The 18,564-nt window shown below is 38.5% G+C and overlaps 1 protein-coding gene across 2 annotated transcripts in view; it reads right to left on the reverse strand.

The window, feature by feature from the left end:
* The window catches only part of TLK1 (tousled like kinase 1), a 124,563-nt gene extending 122,457 nt beyond the window's left edge, over window positions 1–2,106 (reverse strand). Inside the window, exon 1 of one of the 2 annotated variants that reach the window (XM_019727410.3) lies at window positions 1,883–2,106. In XM_019727410.3, the coding sequence (XP_019582969.1) occupies window positions 1,883–2,021 (139 nt within the window). In that variant the 5' untranslated portion in view covers window positions 2,022–2,106. The remainder of the gene's footprint in view (window positions 1–1,882) is intronic. The other variant, XM_088794489.1, reaches the window with a different exon arrangement.
* Window positions 2,107–18,564: the final 16,458 nt, after the last annotated feature.

Below are 18,564 nucleotides of genomic sequence, written 5' to 3' on the forward strand. Positions count from 1 at the left end.
TTACAATCTAAGTTTTGCAGCCCCCAAATTACTAATACGGATTAGATGTTACAGATGAACAATTAAATACTACATCCTCGGTGTGCAGCATGGCACCTGTCTCACAGAAATGGCTCAATAAATGCATTTGAAAAAAAAATAAATGGAGGGATGGATGGATGGATGGATGGATGGATGGATGGATGGATGGATGGAAGAAAGGTACAGCCTTAAAAAACAGGAGTCTTTGCCAAAACCATCACTTACTATCACTCGTTACACTATCATTCATAACACTATCATTAAGCATCTTAATGAAACTACAGACAAAAGTAAAAGCATGCTGAAAGCGCCAACTGCTCTATTTACAAAATAAATTTTACAACATTCATTTACAAATTTTCCAGTGCAAAAAACAAAATCACCAAATGGGCTAAATTTGAGTTAATCAATAAATAAAACTTTTATATTCTAATAATCAGAACTCAGTGTGGGGGTGAGATGGGAAAGGGGAAAATGTCTGTCAATGTATTTAGCATGTTTAATGGATGCCATAAATCAAACCTTTCCATGAATTTTCTAGAGCAAATTCATGCCAATCTTTGAGCCTATTGTCACTTTCACACATGCTCACAGGAACAAAATGACAAAGAATGCTATGCCGGAACCAGTGGATTGAGGGCACAAAACACTTAATTAACAATTGTCAAGGCTCTAAGTAGTAAAAATTGACAGATATTTTCAAACTAAATTAATCCCACGATTCCTACATAAATCAAAGCTCCTGGTTTCTTTAAATGATTTACTAGACTATAGGACTTCCAGACGTCTTTTTTTTTTTTTTTTGAGACGGTGGCTACAATCTCGTGTGACACAACTGGGAGTGAGCCCAAATGCTGATAAATGCCGCTCAACGTGTTCCAGACAAAAGAGCGTTAAACGCGATTCCACGCACATTTATTCTTCCCCAAATGTGCGTTCTCCGAAATATCGTTTTATGTGGTATACTTAAAGTTAAACACATACAGCAAGTTGAAATTTTAGTAAAAAGCACTCTGGTGTCTTACTAGCTGTGTAACTGCTACATCTGGTGGCAGCACACTTACATGCAAGAAACCAGAAAACTTAGAAAACAATTGTAACCGATCTGGTGCGTGTTTGCAGTAAACCTTTAAGCGGGTATTTCCCACAAAACCCACGACCCTGTCAGAGAACAGCAGCCTACTTGCAGGAGAGATAATGCACACACACACACACAGGAGGTGATGCCGAAGGAAAGTTGCCACCATCTGAAGAGGTGGTTTAAAAAGCCTGCACGCGAATCAGTCTATCCGTTAAATTGCTCTAGGGAGCTAAGCAAGGGATCCAAGTCGGTTTTGATCATTTTAGCGGCTCTCCCCGAAGGGCAGAGACCCTGCAACCGAGGGGCATCCTTCAGGTCCCGGGCAGCAAAGCTTGCAGAGCAGGGACCGCCTCTATGGGAGGAGTACGCGAGGGAAGGGGAGGGGGCTCGAGGATGAATGCTTCAACGGGAGGGAAAACCCACCAGAGACCGGAGGCCAGGAGGTTAAGAGTACTGAGTGTACTAGCAAATGGAGCAGAAAGGGGCTCGCGTCCGGGGGGAGTTTCTCCACCCTAGCAGGACTGGCTCCTAAGAACCCCAGGCGAGTCTGTGCCCTCGCCTCGCCCCGTCCCCTCCAGCGCGCACCCCGTCTCCCGTGTCCTCCGCCACCCGCGAACCACCACCCACAGCCAGCGCACCACCTCCCCGCAGACGGGCGGCCTCGCGCCTACCTCGCCACCATCCCCCACCCCGGGGTCGCGGGGAAGAGACCCAGGGGTCGCGGGGTCCCCAGCGCGCGAGGGGAGGCCCGCGAGCGGGCGCTGGCGCGACGGCGCTTACCTTCCCTGGGCCTCCCGGATGGCGGCGTGTGATTCAGCAGGGACCTGGCCGCCGCCGCCGAGCCCGGGGTTGGAGACGTGGAGAGCTGGGACCAAGATGGCGGCCCCTCCAAACTTCCACTGCTACTTTGGACACTCATCAAGCTACTTTCTGGGAACCCAACTCCCCCCCTGCGACGGCAGCGGCGGCAACGGCACCGGCACCCGCCTCCGTCATGGCGGGGGCCGCGCTGAGGGCGAGCAAGAGAGCGAGGGCAGGGAGGGGAGAGTCAAGGGGATGGGGGAGGAAGCCGAGAAGGGGGGAGGTGGGGAGGGAAGAGGTGAGGGGAGGAGGAGAGGGGGGAGAAGCGAGGGAGCAGGCTGGCGCGCCGGGGAAGAGGCGGAGGGAAGGAGAGAGGTGGCTGAGGCGTCGAGGGGGCGTCCGCCGGTGCCGGGGTCGGAGCGCGGGCGGAGCGCGGGCTGCGCCGGCCGAGGAGACTTCCGCGGGCGGAACCTGCCGGCACCTCTGCAGTGCGTCGGCCCCCGGCGTCGCCCGGGTGGCAGCGGCGGCGGCAGGCGGTGGGTGGCGGCTGAGGCAGCGGGGTAACCTCTGCATCAGTTACAGGCGGCGGCGGCGGCGTCACGCGCCGCCTGTGCAAACACTATCGCGAGGCTCCTGCGCCTCCGGTAGAGGCGGCGGCGGCGGCGGCCGCGGGAGCAGGCATGGGGGAGGGACCTGCCAGGGGTTGGGGGCGGGGGGTGGGGAGGGAGGTGACGCGGGCGCCCCTGGTGCACCCGCGGATCGCGGCGCGGGAGCTTCGGGCCGGCGGACTCGCGTGCGCGGGAGTGGCCTCCCGCGCCGGCCAGAGGGAGACGCACCCTGGCCGCGCCGCTCGGGCTCCTGCTCCGCTGCCACCTGACTCCCCCTCTGCCGCGGAAGCGCGCGCCTGGCTCCTGCCCCACACCCAGCCTGGGGAGATTGCTGCTGCTCGCTGCGCGGTCGTTTCTCACGAGTTCGATGCGATCATTTCTCAAAATGGAACTGAAAAGTTGAGAGTTGCTTCTTTCCTAGCCATCTGTACCATGCAAAAAAAAACCTGTGTGCGTCTCCCAGTCTGTAGAATGGGAGTGATTACAGAGTAAAAGCTAAGAAAATACGTCGGAAGTGGAGTGTGGAAATAAAACTTTATGAATGTTTCCTTTAAAAAGAATCTTCGACGGTGTTGTGCACTGTATGTGTGGTATAGCAATTCTTTATTTTGAAACAGTGAGTGGAAAACCTAAATAGAAAACTTTGCTTACTGATTTCACATATTTAGGGAAACTATGCAGCGTTCATCTTGTAGAAGAGGGTATGGTTTCCAGAAAGTTCCAATTTCTTTGCAGTGCCGCTGCTGCGTCCTGACTACAAAATTCCAAAGGAAAATACAGTATTTGCTACAATTTATAGATACAGTGTAGTTTTCTATACACCCACATACGTACAGACACATAAGTGATTGGACGTCTTGTATATAAAAGAGCCGTCTAATAAGGAAAAATACAAAGTTATTACTCTCTAAAAAACCAAGTTGAATAGAACACTAAAATGATGATACAGGGCAACTGTACAGACATGAGGAAATGGCATGATTAACGGGGGGACAAAAATGTCATTTCTATTTTTTATTTTTATGACTTTGCATTTCTCACAGTAATGTTTTGTTCAGATAAACCATCATATTAGCCTAGAAACTTGGTTGTCAGTTATCTCCAGAAGTAATTTTAGTTTTCTTGTGCTTCAGATTCTTCAGTGAGTTTCTAGTCTTGTTCTGCTTTTCAAACTTAATAGGTAGATCTCACTTCAGTGAGATATGATTGACATACAATAAATTGCACATTTTAAATGTACAATTTGATAAATTTTGACATATATGTACTCCTGAAACCATTTCTACAATCAAGACAGTGAGTGTATCCATCAGCCTCCAAAGTTTCCTTTACCCCTTTGAGGTGGTTCTTCCATTCCATCCCCCCCCCCACCCCCCAAGTAACCACAGGTCTGGTTTGTATCACTTAGATTAGTTTCATTTTTCCAGAATTTTAGATAAATAGAATCATACAGTTTGTACTCTTTTGTCTGGCTTCTTTTACTCAACATAATCATTTTGAGATTCATCTACATTGCTATATTTATCAATAGTTCATTTCTTTTGATTGCTGAGTATTCCAGTGTATGAATATACCACACTTTGTTTATCCATTTACCTGTTGAACATTTGCATTGTTTCCACTTTTTGGCTTATTACATGCTTTCCTTTCTCATGGATACATATCTAGGGCCTTACCATTAGATTTATATACCAAAGTATGCGCACACTCCAATGAGGAAACGTCCTATAACAACATGTAGGTAAATGTATGCTATTTCTGTATTTTAAAAGAGCTTAGCTGATGGTGGTGAAAAAAGCATAAGACAGAAGGAAAGTCAAGAGACCTGGGTTTTAGTCTCAGCAGGTAACAATCCTTGATTCAATCTCCTCATCTTTGAAAAAGACGTTAGAATCACTAGGTGATCTCTAAAGCTCTTAACCAATTCCAAGACTTTATACAGAGCTCCGCTCCCCTCAAGAGAAATAAAAAACCCAACCAAAGAGATTGAGGTTATCTTTCTCCCAACTCTCTCCAGAGCTTCTTGTTACCTTTATACCAACCTGGGTAACACTATGCAGACTAACTCCTTTTATTTTAAGTGGTAACTAGAGGATCACAGCATATACTTAATTCAATTACTTTAGCTATGTTTTTGTTATGAGTGCTGCCAAGGAAGGACATTTAAATGATTGATTCCTGCTTTCTTGCAGCTTAGGATGAAGATAGTCAACAGACTTACTTATAAAGAGGCTACTGCCAGCAACAGGGAACTAATTAAATAAACTGTGGCTTAGCCTGAAAATGGAATGTCATGACATCATTTAAAATCATGTCTTCAAAGAACACTGAAAAAAGATAAAATTTTCATACAGTAATAAGTGAAAAAGTGGGTATGATCCCAATTTGTAAGTATACATAACAAATGACTAAGAGGATACACCCAAAAACGTTAATAAAGGCTAGCCTAGGGTTGTGAAATTACATCATTACTCTTTTCCCCCTTTATGCTTTTTCAAACTTTATGAGTCATGTATTAAGTAACTTAAGTTTAAAAAGGGCCTGAATACAAATGTGTAAATACATAATTTTATAAAATGATTATGATTAATGAAAACGTTTAAGTGGTAAGTAGAGGCTCCCCCACACCTTGCACATCGGTTAGTACATAAGCATTCAAAAAACGTTTGATAGACAGGTAGAGCGGATGGCTAGGGGGATAGCTTGCACAATAGGAAAAGTTACCGAAAGTCAGGCGAGTCCTGATTCGGAGAAGAAAGGAGCAACTGCCACTCTGTGAGGGAGCAGAAATCTCAAGAAAAGGAAGAGAAGATAATTAGAAAGGGGTTTGTGGCAAGCTTTCTTGGAGAAATATTCCCGGGGGGAAGCCAGCATGAAAACACAGGAGTGAACTGAGTAAATGATAGGAGAGTGCAGTAAATCCACCTAGAAAAAATCGGAAAGAGGGTGGACGGTTGGTTCAGTGGTTAGAGTGCAGTGCTAATAACACCAAGGTCGCGGGTTCAATTCCCATATGGGCCGTGAGCTGCGCCCCCCCCCCCCCAACTAGATTAAAAACAATGACTTGACATGATGCTGATGGGTCCTGGAAAAACACACTGTTCTCCAATATTCCCCAATAAAAATTAAAAAAAAAAAAAGAATTAGGAAGAGATGGGAGAATGTTCTTTCTGTGAATTGAGTGTTCCATGAGGACAGGGATTTAAGCCCCTAGTACCGTGTGTGGCAGAGATCAAGGGCTCTGTCAATGTGGAATGAATGAATGATGAGGAACAATGAGCTGGGATAAAAGTGAGGGCGCAATGCAGAAGAGGTCTTCCAGGGTCTCCTGAGAGAAGGTCATATACAAAAGGGAGAATCTGGATGCTGTCCTGTAGACTGATCATAATTTACAGCTATGTTTATTAAACTCTTTTCTATTTGTATACCATAGTAAAAATACTTACAAAACATCCAATATTATAGATAATAATAAATGCATTTTATAGCTCTTAACATTTGATTCTTTCTTAATTTGATGAAATAATGCCCAAGCCCCTTTCCCCCAAACCAACCAGAAATGAGCCCAGAGACTGGATGGTCTCCTTTCTAAGGACTTGGGGGCAGGGGGCAGGGGCAGATTATGTACATCTCTCGTAACTCAGAGTTCAATGATGTCACATCCGTAGCTTGAATTGGCCATGGTAAGAGTATTTACAACTCCAAAGTCAGCAAAAACTACAAATAAGGGCTTCCTCACCAGCATACCACTGTTCTCACAGTACATAGATCATTGCCTTACTGTCATTTGTTTCCTAACAAATGTTTCCTAAACAGCTTGGCTAAAAGCTTAGGGAGGGCAAGGACCTTATCTGTCTATTACATATATTCCCAACATCTAGCACGTGCATGGCATGCTGTTGGTGCCAAATATATATTTGTTGAGTCAATCAATTACCCACATAGCTAGTTAGCAAGCAATGGAGTTCCCTGAACTAAGCACTTGAGTTCCCTGAACTTACCTGCTGGTAAACAATTGGGTTGGCCACTCTAGCAGAGGAAGAAAGGGCCAAATAATTTACGACCCCTCACACTTACCCTTCATTGCCCAATGTTTGTGATTTGGTAAAGTTTATTATCCTTGTTAGAGTTGCCAGATGAAATATAAATTTTACATGAGCCATACTTATACTAAAAAAATTACCTGTTGTTTATGTGAAATTCAAATTTCACTGAGCGTCCTATATTTTTATTTGCTAAATCTGGCAATCCTAGCCCTTTTGAACTAAGCCAAAAATAATTAATGAGGTATTACCTAGTAAAATTGAAGATACTATAACCTGGCAATTCAATTACAAAGAATGAGTATATATATAATAGAGGAATTCTTATCTGTGCCAGAAGGTAAGAACAAGTATGTTCATAGCACTACTGGGTATAGCAGCCCAAAACAAAACCAACCAAATGTCCACCAACAAGAGAGTGGATAAATAAACTAGAGTTATGTATATCCACACAATAGGATATTATACAATCAAAATGCTCACAAGCATAATACTAATGTAAAAACAAATTAAAGAAGAATGAAGTCAGTTTGATTCCATTCATAACATATTCAAAACCATTCAAAACTATGTTGAATAACTATAGTGTACATCTGAAACTGATATAAAGTATGTTAGCCATATTTTTAATAAAAACATTTTTAAAAACCTAAATAATATATTGTTCAGGACTATATACGTGGCAAAATGATAAAGAACAACAAAAAAAAAAGGAATGAGAAGCCAAAGTCAGAGCAGTTACTTCCATCAGGAAGAATGAGGGATGTGATCGTGAAGGACACACGGGGGCTTCAAAAGCATCAATAAATGCACTATTTGTTACATTGGGTGGGAATATGGAGGTATGTTTGTCTTATTCTTTTTCTTTAAATTATATGTATACATTATATCTGCTCTTATATGTATGAAATATTACATTATATATGTTTAGGAAATCAGGAGTTCTGGGTCTTTTAATGAGAGTGAACTGAGATGCTACCCTATTTCTTCTGCCTGGACTCATGCCCCAGATTTGATTTCCTTCTTTGTTGAAATGTATGCACATAGGTTGGCACTCTAATGATGCCTACCCACCATCACAACATGTCACTTCAATAGTCTTTTTGATAGATGCTTAGACAAGTGACTCCATTGCATTAGATTATGAAGAATTCTCATTTCACTGAGTTTGTTCTATCCGCCTTGCCCAATTCACAAAGCCACTGCTTGAAGATTTAGGTTTCCAAATTCCTGTAGACATAGTTCCAGTGTTTTGTGCACAATAAGCTATACTTCCTCTGCAATGGAAATGGTTGTCAACTCATTTGGGGAGGTAGGGGAAAGGGCTGGAAGCCATGGTCTATACATAGAAACTGGAATTATTGGATTCTCAAAACTGATTCATTTTGCCTGAGGTTAAAAAATTATAATTAACTTTAGAACAATACTACCTCCCCCAAAGTGCCCTAGAAGCTGTCCTCCAAGATATGCGTATTATGAAATGTTTACAAAAACAAAGTACAAGCAAACAGTGCTCATATAGTACATTTAAAATCAACAATGTACCTTTTAACAAAGCAGTCTACTTGGAAAAGTGACTAAGAAAACAAATCAAACCTGTTGTAATATAGTGTTACACTTCATTCACTTTAAGTTTTACTGATTAAACCAAAATATAAGAACAAAGATTCCCAAAACCTTAGGCTAGACTTTGTTTCTGGAATAGGAATTTTTTGTAGGCAAAGGAATTTGTTTCTTGTTCATAAAAATTAATACCAAACATCCTTGATTTTTGACAAAATCTTTCCAAGTGCATAGTTTAAAGACTTTCAAAATCACTTAATGCTTTCCCAGCAAATATAAAGTAAATGCTAAATCTTTCTTAATTAGATACATGGCAAAAATAAGTAGAGACATATATAACATATAACCTCATACATATTTAGAAACTTTGAAACAATACAGAAATGTCAAATATCGAGGAGAATTTCTTCCCCTTCCCCTTCCCGCCCCACACCCCAAATAAGTCAAAATGCCACCAGGAAGCCAGAGGGAATTTTCTGAGATGCGAGGAATATTCTGTTCTTTAATCCAGGTGCTGGTTAGAAGTGTGTGTTCAGTTTGTGAAAATTCATCAAACTGTATACTTAGAATAAAAAGTTAGAAAATTTTTTTTTACGAAAAATAAACTGACATTTGTGATTCTAAGTATTTATACACACATTTAAGGGAAAATAAATTTGCTGCTTAATGAGAAAATGAAAAGGAGTATTTTTTTTTAAGGAAAATGTTAATGTAAGGGGAAATGAATGGTGGTTTCTTATGGGAAGAAGAGAAGAAAACAGTATCTTAAAATCAATAAACATACAATGATATTTCTATAACTGACACTATGAGAAGGTCCTTAAGTAAATATTTATCTACTTAACTATTGGTCACTACAGGCACTTAGTAAAGAAAGTTGTTTGGGAATGCTTTACAACCTGTATATCCTTCAGTTTTGATTACAGTTATGGACTGATAGACATTCATTTCAGGAAATACTTGTTGAGCCCTAATCTGGATAAAGCAATTTGCTGGTGCTGTGAGAGCGCAGAGGTGAGTCAGACATGGAGCTTAGGGGTGATGAGCAAAGAACAGTCAGGCAAATGACCACCATCAAAGAAGAAAATGATCCACGTCAGAAGTGAAGTATAGATAAATGGGACAATGTAGAGGCAAGAGAGATCACATTTAAGGCTTCCTAAATGAGGAACAATTTCAGCTGGGCCTTCAAGTGCATCAAAGTGATCTAAATTATTATTACCTTTTCAAGATTCAAAACATCCATCGGAGTCTGGATCTATTCCATACACCAACTAATGACTCTATTCTATTTTTTATTATAATTTCAGTTTCACAGAGTCTTGAGCTCCTAGTTCAATTTTTACTTCCCCCCCTTTACCCCCTTGTTTAGAGGCCTCAACTGACTTTGCAATCCCGCCTAGAACAGCATCTTTTAATTTACCATAGGCTTCTCCTTGCGCTATGGGTTGGGATGGGATGGAGGAAGACAGGGACACTAGTAACAAAAAAATAATTTTCCTTAGTGAAACTAAGTCACCGACTACACAACATGCAGAAAAGAAACCTTCTAATTAAGTTTAAGAAAGCATTAACTTTATTGATCTACCAAAAAGCATATCAGGAACAGTCTCCCATGGATTTGACACAATTTGATGAATCATAAAATCATGAATCACTGAATCAGAAAAAGAGCTCGTGATTTGAAAGATAGGGGTTTGGGAGAGTTGGTGATATCTAAAACAGACTTTAGCTATAGATATAAGTTGATATAAACACTAATAATGAGAGATGAATTGAGGCTGTCTAAAATACTAATAGAACTATAGTAACAATAAAATCATATTGACATTTTATTTATAATGACGTGATTTCTTTTGGAAAGCAATTTAGCAACATGGATCAAGAGACCAGTAAAAAATTTATTTCTTTTGACTTGTTAATTTCATTATGGGACTCTATCCTAAGGAAATAATCCTAAATTAGGGGGGAAAAAGTGTATTTTCTCCTTTTGCACAAAGATAATTCTATTCAACATTATTTATGATAATAAAAAACTGAAAATAAACTGAATGTATAATAATAAAAATGTGGTAATAACTTATGGCTCATCTACTTTATAGAATATAATAAGGTCATTAAAATGATTATGAAAACTTTTTAATAACCAAAAAACACTGGTTTGCTCATAAGATATTTCAATGAATAAAGCAGCATATAAAAATTATGTATACACTATAGTATATATGTATGTAACGTGTATAGTAAAAAGATTGAAAAGAAATATATTAAAATATTAACAGTGGCTGTCTTGGTGTAGTAATATGTCAGGTTTTTTTGTTGTTGCTGGCCTTTGTACTTTTGGATGTTGTTCAAATGTTTTATAGGAATAGTAACTACTTTATCAGAAAAAAACTGTATTTTTTTTCAAATGACTGGGTTTACTATCCCAGATTCTATTAATGAAGACCAACAAAAGGAAGATTAATAGGGGATAGGGAAAGAAAAAATGTTTGGTGCCTCCTTTTTCATAGGGTTTCCAAAGGTTATTGTTTGGCTTTTTATTGGTAAAATTAAACAAATGTAGGTTTTAAAAGTATTTGTGGAACACTCTAAGAGACCCCCTAGCAGAACCAGAGGGAGTGTCTATCTTCAAATATCACAGTAGAAAAGAAGAGCAAACAAAACCAAGTCTGCAGAGCAACTGACAAAATTGAAAAGAAACAGCATTCACATTTGAAAACAAAGGCACAAAAACATGGCAGTAGCCTAAGCATGGTAAGTTTAGTTATTAAATTTAGATTCCCTATTAATAGAAAAAGTCTCTCAGATTGTGTTAAAAATTAAAATCCAATATTTTTCTGCATATAAAAATACATTAAAATAAAACAACACAAAAGACTAGAAGGAAAAGGATGGGTAAAATTGTAGTAAGCAAGCTTGCAATAAATTAGAGATAGCATTGTTAAGTTAAAATAGAGTTCAAGGCAAGAAATCTTAAATATGAAAATATAAGAAATAAAGCTATTAAAAGAAAACATAGGGAATATCTCTGTGACCTACATGTAGACAAAAGTATCTTAAACAAGACATAAAATGTGCTAGCCATAAAGAACAAATTTGACAGACTGAACTATATTAAGATTAAGAACTGATCACCAAAAGACTTGATTTAAGTTTGTGAAAGCAAACAGAAGGGTATTTGCAATACGTATATCTGTTAAAGGACTCATATTCAGAATATGTAAAACAACAATAACAAAAACCTCCTACAAATCAATAATGAAATGACAAACAATGCAGTAAAAAAGTGGACAAAAAACTTGAACAGTTACTTCAAAGAGACTATCCAAATGGCCAAAAAACATATGAAAAAGATATAAAACAGCTTTAGTTAACAAAGAAATGCAAACTAAAGCCAAATGAGAGACCACTCACCAGAAAGGCTAAAATGAAAATGACAAAATGTCAATATCCCACCAATGTATGGAATACCTTTGGAAAACTGAGGACAATAACTACGAAAGCTGAACACACATGTTTTAGGATCAATCAATTTCATTTTTAAGTATATTCCCAACAGAAATGCATACATACATTCATCAAAGGACATGTATAAGAACGTTCGTAAAGCAGCACTCTTCATAATAGCCCCAGACCAGAAATTACCCAAATGCCAGAATAAATACACTGTGGAACATTAATAAATACACTGTGCAACAGACTACGAGAATTAATGAATCACAGCCTACCACAGTGGCACGGATGAATTGTACGAACATAATGTTGAACAAAAGAAGATAGCTATGAAAGATAACATACTATATGATTCCTTTTATATAAGGTTCAAAAAAAAAAAAAAAAGCAAAACCATTCTATAGTGTTAAAAATTAGGACAATGGTTACCCTTGGGGGTGTATGAGGGAGACTTCTGAGATGCAGATAATGTTGTTTCTTGATTTAGGTTCAGGTTACATAGTGTGTTTATTCTGAAAATTCATCAAGTTGTACGCTTAGATTTGTACACTTTGGTGCATGTATATTTTACTTCAATAAAATGTTTAATGAACATAATAAAAATATATACATGCCACAGATACATAAAACCAAAGTATGGCAATTGTCTAGTTAAACTTGCATTCCCACACATTGTTGGTATCAAAGATAAACTGGTACAACCAATTTGGAAACTAATTTTGATATTATACATGTATGACACATTAACTATTGTGTTTCCCCGAAAATAAGACCTAGCCAGACCATCAGCACTAATGCATTTTTGGAGCAAAAATTAACATAAGACCCAGTCTTATTTTAATACAATATAAGACCCGGTCTTACATAATATAATATATAATATAATATAATACAATACAATACAATACCGGGTCTTATATTAATTTTTGCTCCAAAAAACGCATTAGAGCTGATGGTCCGGCTAGGTCTTATTTTCGGGGAAACAGTAAGAACAGGGATAGGAATTCCATTATCCAAAATAAAGATCTCAGAGTCGTTGTTGTTTTCCCCCACTCTGTATTCTCTATAGACCCATCACTTAACAGTTCCCTAAATCCACACTGTCTCCTAAAGAACCTTTTGAATTCATATCCATCCATCCATCCATCCATCCATCCATCCATCCATCCATCCATCCATCCATCGCCATTATCTTTACCATTTCACACCTAGATTATTGCAAAAGCTTTCTAACTAGTTTTCCTGCCTTCAGTTTCAGCCCCTTCAGTTCAGCTGCTGTGGTGATATTTGTAATACCAAATCTGAGCATGCTTTTCCACTTTAAAATTCTTCTGTGGCTCCTCAGAAGTGACTGAATAAAGTTCAAACTCTCTAGCACAGCCTATGTGATTCTTTTTTATCTTTTTAAATCTTGTTATCACCTGCCTGTCTTTCCAGTTTTATATCTGGTTACTCCCTCATGGGAATCCCACACTCCAGCCACACCAAAGTTATTACAGTGGCCAAACAGGTTATACACTGCTTCACTTCCCTTGCTTTCTTCCAGTTCAGAATTCCCTTCTTTCCCTGGCCCATGATCCAAGATTCAGTTCAAGCCTTTCCTTGACTGAGAAACCTTGAGGATCACATTTTTACATAGTTGTGATCATGAGGTACACCTAATTTTTCATCTTGTTTTTATCACTAACATTAAAACATGAGCAATTTCCTAGTTTGTTTCATAATCATCATTTAACATGCAATATTAAGTTCTCTATTTTCTCTGATCCCACACTATCCTGCATATAACCTTTATTAATCACTTATCACTTTATTTTGTAAATTTTTTTAAGTGCTCACCGCCCCAATTAGGCCCTGAATTACTTGAGGGCAGAGATTTTTGTTGTTTTTGTTTCTATATCCCCCGTACAGAGTCAACTGCAGAGTAGGAATTCACTCAATGAATGTGAATGAATGACTAAATAATAGTAGTTGTGTAAGTGCAATAAAATATGGGTAATACATTTTTTCTTTGCTCAATTGTCCAAACTTTCTGTGGCTGCTTTTTCATTTAGATTTACCATCTTAACAAAAAACAAAAACAATTTAGAATACGATTTTTAGTAATATTACATTACCTTTACCATTTAAAATTATTTTTGATTTATCAAATGTGTTACGACTCCAAGTCTTGCTTAACGTTTATAGATACAATGAAGAAAGACAGAAAGAGCACTTATCTCCCATTCTGTTTGTAACACATTTCACCACGCCTCATTAACAGTTAACTCTCCATCCTTATCTTACTAGCCCTTCTAGCAGTACTTGACTCAGCTGATTGCTCCCTCCTCCTTGAACCTCTGTCTTTATTTGACCTCAGGGACACTATCTTGGTTTCCCTCCTACCTTTATGGCTTCTTTTGATCAGTCTGTTGCTGGACCCTCTGGCTCCTCTTCTGATCCACTAAGTATTGGAGCCCACCAAGGCGCAGTCCTGATGCCCTGCTTCTCTCTTCCTACAATCAGCTACCTCACTCCCTTCACCCTGGTTCTTAACCCTGGCTACACATTAGAATCACCTGAGAAGCTTTTCAAATGAAATACCAAATATAGGCTCCTTTTGTATCAGAGCCTCTGGAGCCAGAGCCAGGATTCCATAGGTTTTAAAGTACGCTCAGGGATTCTAACATGGGACCGGTGTTGAGGATCACATCGGGTGGGTTGAAATACCATCTCCATGCAGATAACCATAGTAAGTGTAGTTAACATCCATCACCTCAAAGAGTTACAAGAAGGAAAGAAAGAGAAAAAAGAGTTTTTCTTTGTGATGAGAACTTTTAGGATCTACTCTCTTAGCAACTTTCATATATACCGTACAGCCGTGTTAACTATAGTCATCATGCTATACATTAATCCCCAGTACTTATTTATCTTATAACCCAAAATATGTACCTTTAGACTCCCTTCATCCAATACCCTCACCCCTGCCCCCCACCCATCAATGGCCAATGTATTTTACACTGTATGAAATATGGTATTGGTCACTCAGTAAATAACATAATGGGCTGGGGCCACTGAATAAACATATTAATAATAATAATAAATGTTAATATACCTGAGACAAAAAAAGTATATCCTGGTTACCATATACATAGAGGAAACACACCATAGAAACAAGAGATTTTCATTGATGCGATGAGGGCAGAAAGCCCTGAGTTGCACCTCAAACACCTCTGTGGGAGCCCTTGGCATGGAGAACCCTATGTGTCTTCAGTGTAGAGGGGAGTCACTGAAACAAGAAACCAAATTTGAAACACAACTGTTCGTCAAAGAAATATCCAAGATACTGACAAAGGTTTGTCCAGAACCTGTCTCTTCTCAACTACCAAAGTGATGCAAATACAACCATTTTTAGGCTCAGTCCCCCAAAGGTTATAGGAGCATCTCCTACCAAGGGTATGCTGTATTTTTCAAACAAAAACATTTTTATGTTAATAGTACCAATGTTTTATTAGTAAGCATTTTTTTAATGCTTGCTATTTGCCAGGCACCATGTAGACTGTTTACATTAATTTGATCCTAACAATAAACTCTACGACAATAGACATTATTGTTATCCTTAGTTTACAAATGAGAAAGCTGAGGCTTAGAAGGATTAGAGAGCTTGTCCAAAGCCATGTAGGCATTAAGGAAAGAAACCAGAATTGGAACCCAGGTCTATTTGACGCCAAAGTCCATGCTTTCAACTGCTCTGCATACTGCATCTGAGGATTCAACCAAACTCAGGTGGAAAAGACAAAAAAACAACAACAAAAACACGTTACACTGTTGACATATTATGTAGAGTTAGGCCTACAATGGTTGTGTCTGTACTGAACATGTACACACTTTTTTTTTCTTTTCATTATTCCCTAAACAATACAGGCTAACAACTGTTTACATAGCATTTACATTGTATTAGTTATTATAAGTAATCTGGATGTGATTTAAAGTATATGGGAGGAGGTGTCTAGGTTATATGCAAATACCATGCCATTTTATATAAGGGACTTGAGCATCCATAGATTTTGGTATCCACGGGGGTGCTGGAACCAATCCCCTACAGATACCAAGGGACAGCTGTATTTCCATTTCCACAGACTATGCTTTTTAATTGCTGGATGGAATGTCATGTCATGGAGCTTCAGATTACAGATTGGATCTAAAAGGAAGTGTGCTCCTCAGTTTCTCACCCTTTCCTACTTCTTAACCAACTTTCTTCATCTTGACTGTCAATTTAAGGGAAACAGACTTGAGTTCACACATACCTTGTGACAACAAAAATTATAGAACAGACAAAACAAAGTAGAAAGACGACTCCAAATCTGACAATCAAAGTAACTGAGACATGTTTAAGCAAAGCAGCAGCTGAAACGAACTGAGACTCAGTGAGCTTTATAAAAAAAACTATAGAGAAGCTTAAGATCTTACTTGTTTAAATAGTCAAACAGAACTGCCGTAATATATATTGCTTTATTCTTTTTGTTAAATATTTTATAGATTTATTAAACTGAAGAAATATATGTGAGTTTAGGCTTTGTACCACTTCCTTGGTTTGAGGTCTCAATTTAACTTAACATTATCAAAACACTTTAATTTTCAAGTATTATGGCCTTTTACACTGATGACTATTAAATTTTATATATACCTTTTATTGCATTGGATAATTCAATGCATTTTCAGTGCTGTAATTTTGAATGACTCCAAGTTTCTGAGGTAGCTTGTACCTACTCTAGTTACAGCTTTTTATAGCCTCATCTAATGATGGATTTGAAGACTATTCTAATATTTATTGTTACACCAGAATGGGTCTCATATTCCGTGTAAGAAGATCTAGAATGGCAATTACCAACTGTATAGGGAAATTGGCAATGTTACTGTGATGACAAGTACAGTTGTAGTGGTATGACCGATTTATTCATTTCTTTCATAGTTGTAATGAGTCATCCGTGTCTCTTATTCTAAATTATAGGGCACCCTTTAATTCTCAAAACAAATGAGCATACATGATGACATTTTTTTCTTTCTAACTCTCAGTTCAAAGACTTAATTTTTTATAATCTAGTAGTTAAGAGAATCAGACAGATGTACTAGTTGGAATTCTGCATAAGGGAAGAGAAGCTTAGAGAAGGTGTGGATTCTACCACTGCCCTCACCTTGTCCTCTAGACATCTTTCAGAGGCTTTGAAGCATGGCCAGGCTCTTTGTTGCTATGAGTCTAACATTTAAGCAGCTAGTCTCTTTCATTCCTTTTATGAAAAAAGAAGGAGGAAGAGAAGGAGGAGAAGAGGAAGCAAGTTTTGGTTTGACAATCAAGCAGACCATATTTGTTCTATACATCAATTTCATTATTTTACAAATGAGGAATTGTTAAAGGAGTCATTAAAGAACAGTCATCTTAGAAGGCAGGAGAGCATATCCACCTTTCAGGTCTCAGTGTCTTAATAGATGGTGTTTCTCATAGAAATTCAGATGCCGAGCTGATGAGAAAGGAAACCTCAGCACATTATTAGTTGTTTTATCCATATCTTTCTTCTTGAGTATGGATAATCGAAACGACAGATTGGCAACATAATAGTGCTGCAAACTAAGAAGACAAATTGTTTTCTCCTATGATTCTTGGAAACAGAGGAGGAACTGTCTGAGCTGAGAGTATTGCAACATTTTTTAACTTGTTGCTTCAGTAGCACACAGGGTTTTTCTATATTGGCTTAAAAATGAATAACTGTCATTTAGACAAAGATTTGAAACAAATTTCGTCATGTGAATTCTGCAAATGAGTCAGTCACTTGACATGTTAGAAGTATGTGGGCATAAAAACAATACTAAGAGGAAGCACTTTTGACTTCAACATAAAGTTCTAGGTTAGAAGATACCCCTCATGAGATATAAAACTATAGGCCTAACAAAAAATGTTGAAAAGTTCAGAGATAATTAACTCTGATAATGATGACTGAGGAGTTATATTTATGACAAGAAACGGATTCATTCTGTAAGAAAACTGGAGCACAATAAAGTTTTATTTAGATTATGAACAAGAGCAACAAAGGTCTGCATTTGTTCTGATCTTTCAACAGAAACTGAAAAAGTTAATGTCTCATAAACAAAATTGTGGCTCAAATAAAATATGGTGTCTTTTATGACTGGGAAATAAAACATCAAAGTTGGTGGTATAAAACTCTCACTTCCAGGACCCAAAAATTATAGACTCTCGAGAGAAGGCAATGTTGAGTTGATTATTGACTTCAATTAGTATGAATTATTCCACGTGGTTAAGCAAGGAGGTGTCCATATAAGGACTCTGAAGCATTAGCGAGCATCTGAGAAATTCAAGGTGAAAAACCAAGCCAACAATTAAACCCACGTGCTCTAACGTCTTTGTGTGTTTCCAGAGCTGATCCTACACAGTGTTATCATCAAGGTTATAAGTCCTCATCTCTCTCCATTTCTTCATAATCTGTCAGCTGCCTCTGGCTTCACTTTCTAATTTATCCCACCAGACCTCACAATTCATCCCTTCAATCCCACTCTTGCCAAGACAATCAACTTCCTTACTCCTTTGAAAGCTCTTACACATGGATGTCTGAAGAGAAAATAAAAAATTACCAGACTATTAAAATTAATGTTAGTAATGGATATCTCTGGGGATAGGGCTATAAGGGAAATTTCATTTTCTGTACTGATACATGTAGAAGAATGATGGAATTAGAAAACCACTTTTGGCAGTAAGCATAGTAATAATTCAGGGAAGAGGCATCAGTGGATGCTAAATACTAAAGGGTGAAAGTGGGATAAAGAACAGAATTTTACATAGTCGCAAAGTACATCCTTAAAATACTAATTAGCTACAGAAAGATGGAAGAGTAATTTTTCAGTTGAGAAACCTGGCAGATACCATCTGTCAACATAAGAAACGTCCAAACCTGTGGAGAATTTTTATAAGAGTTTATTTGAGCCAAACTGATGACAAATG

Source organism: Rhinolophus sinicus, chromosome 17, assembly GCF_057876585.1.
Source record: "Rhinolophus sinicus isolate RSI-liver-muscle chromosome 17, RSI-T2T, whole genome shotgun sequence".
Classification (NCBI taxonomy): domain Eukaryota; kingdom Metazoa; phylum Chordata; class Mammalia; order Chiroptera; family Rhinolophidae; genus Rhinolophus; species Rhinolophus sinicus.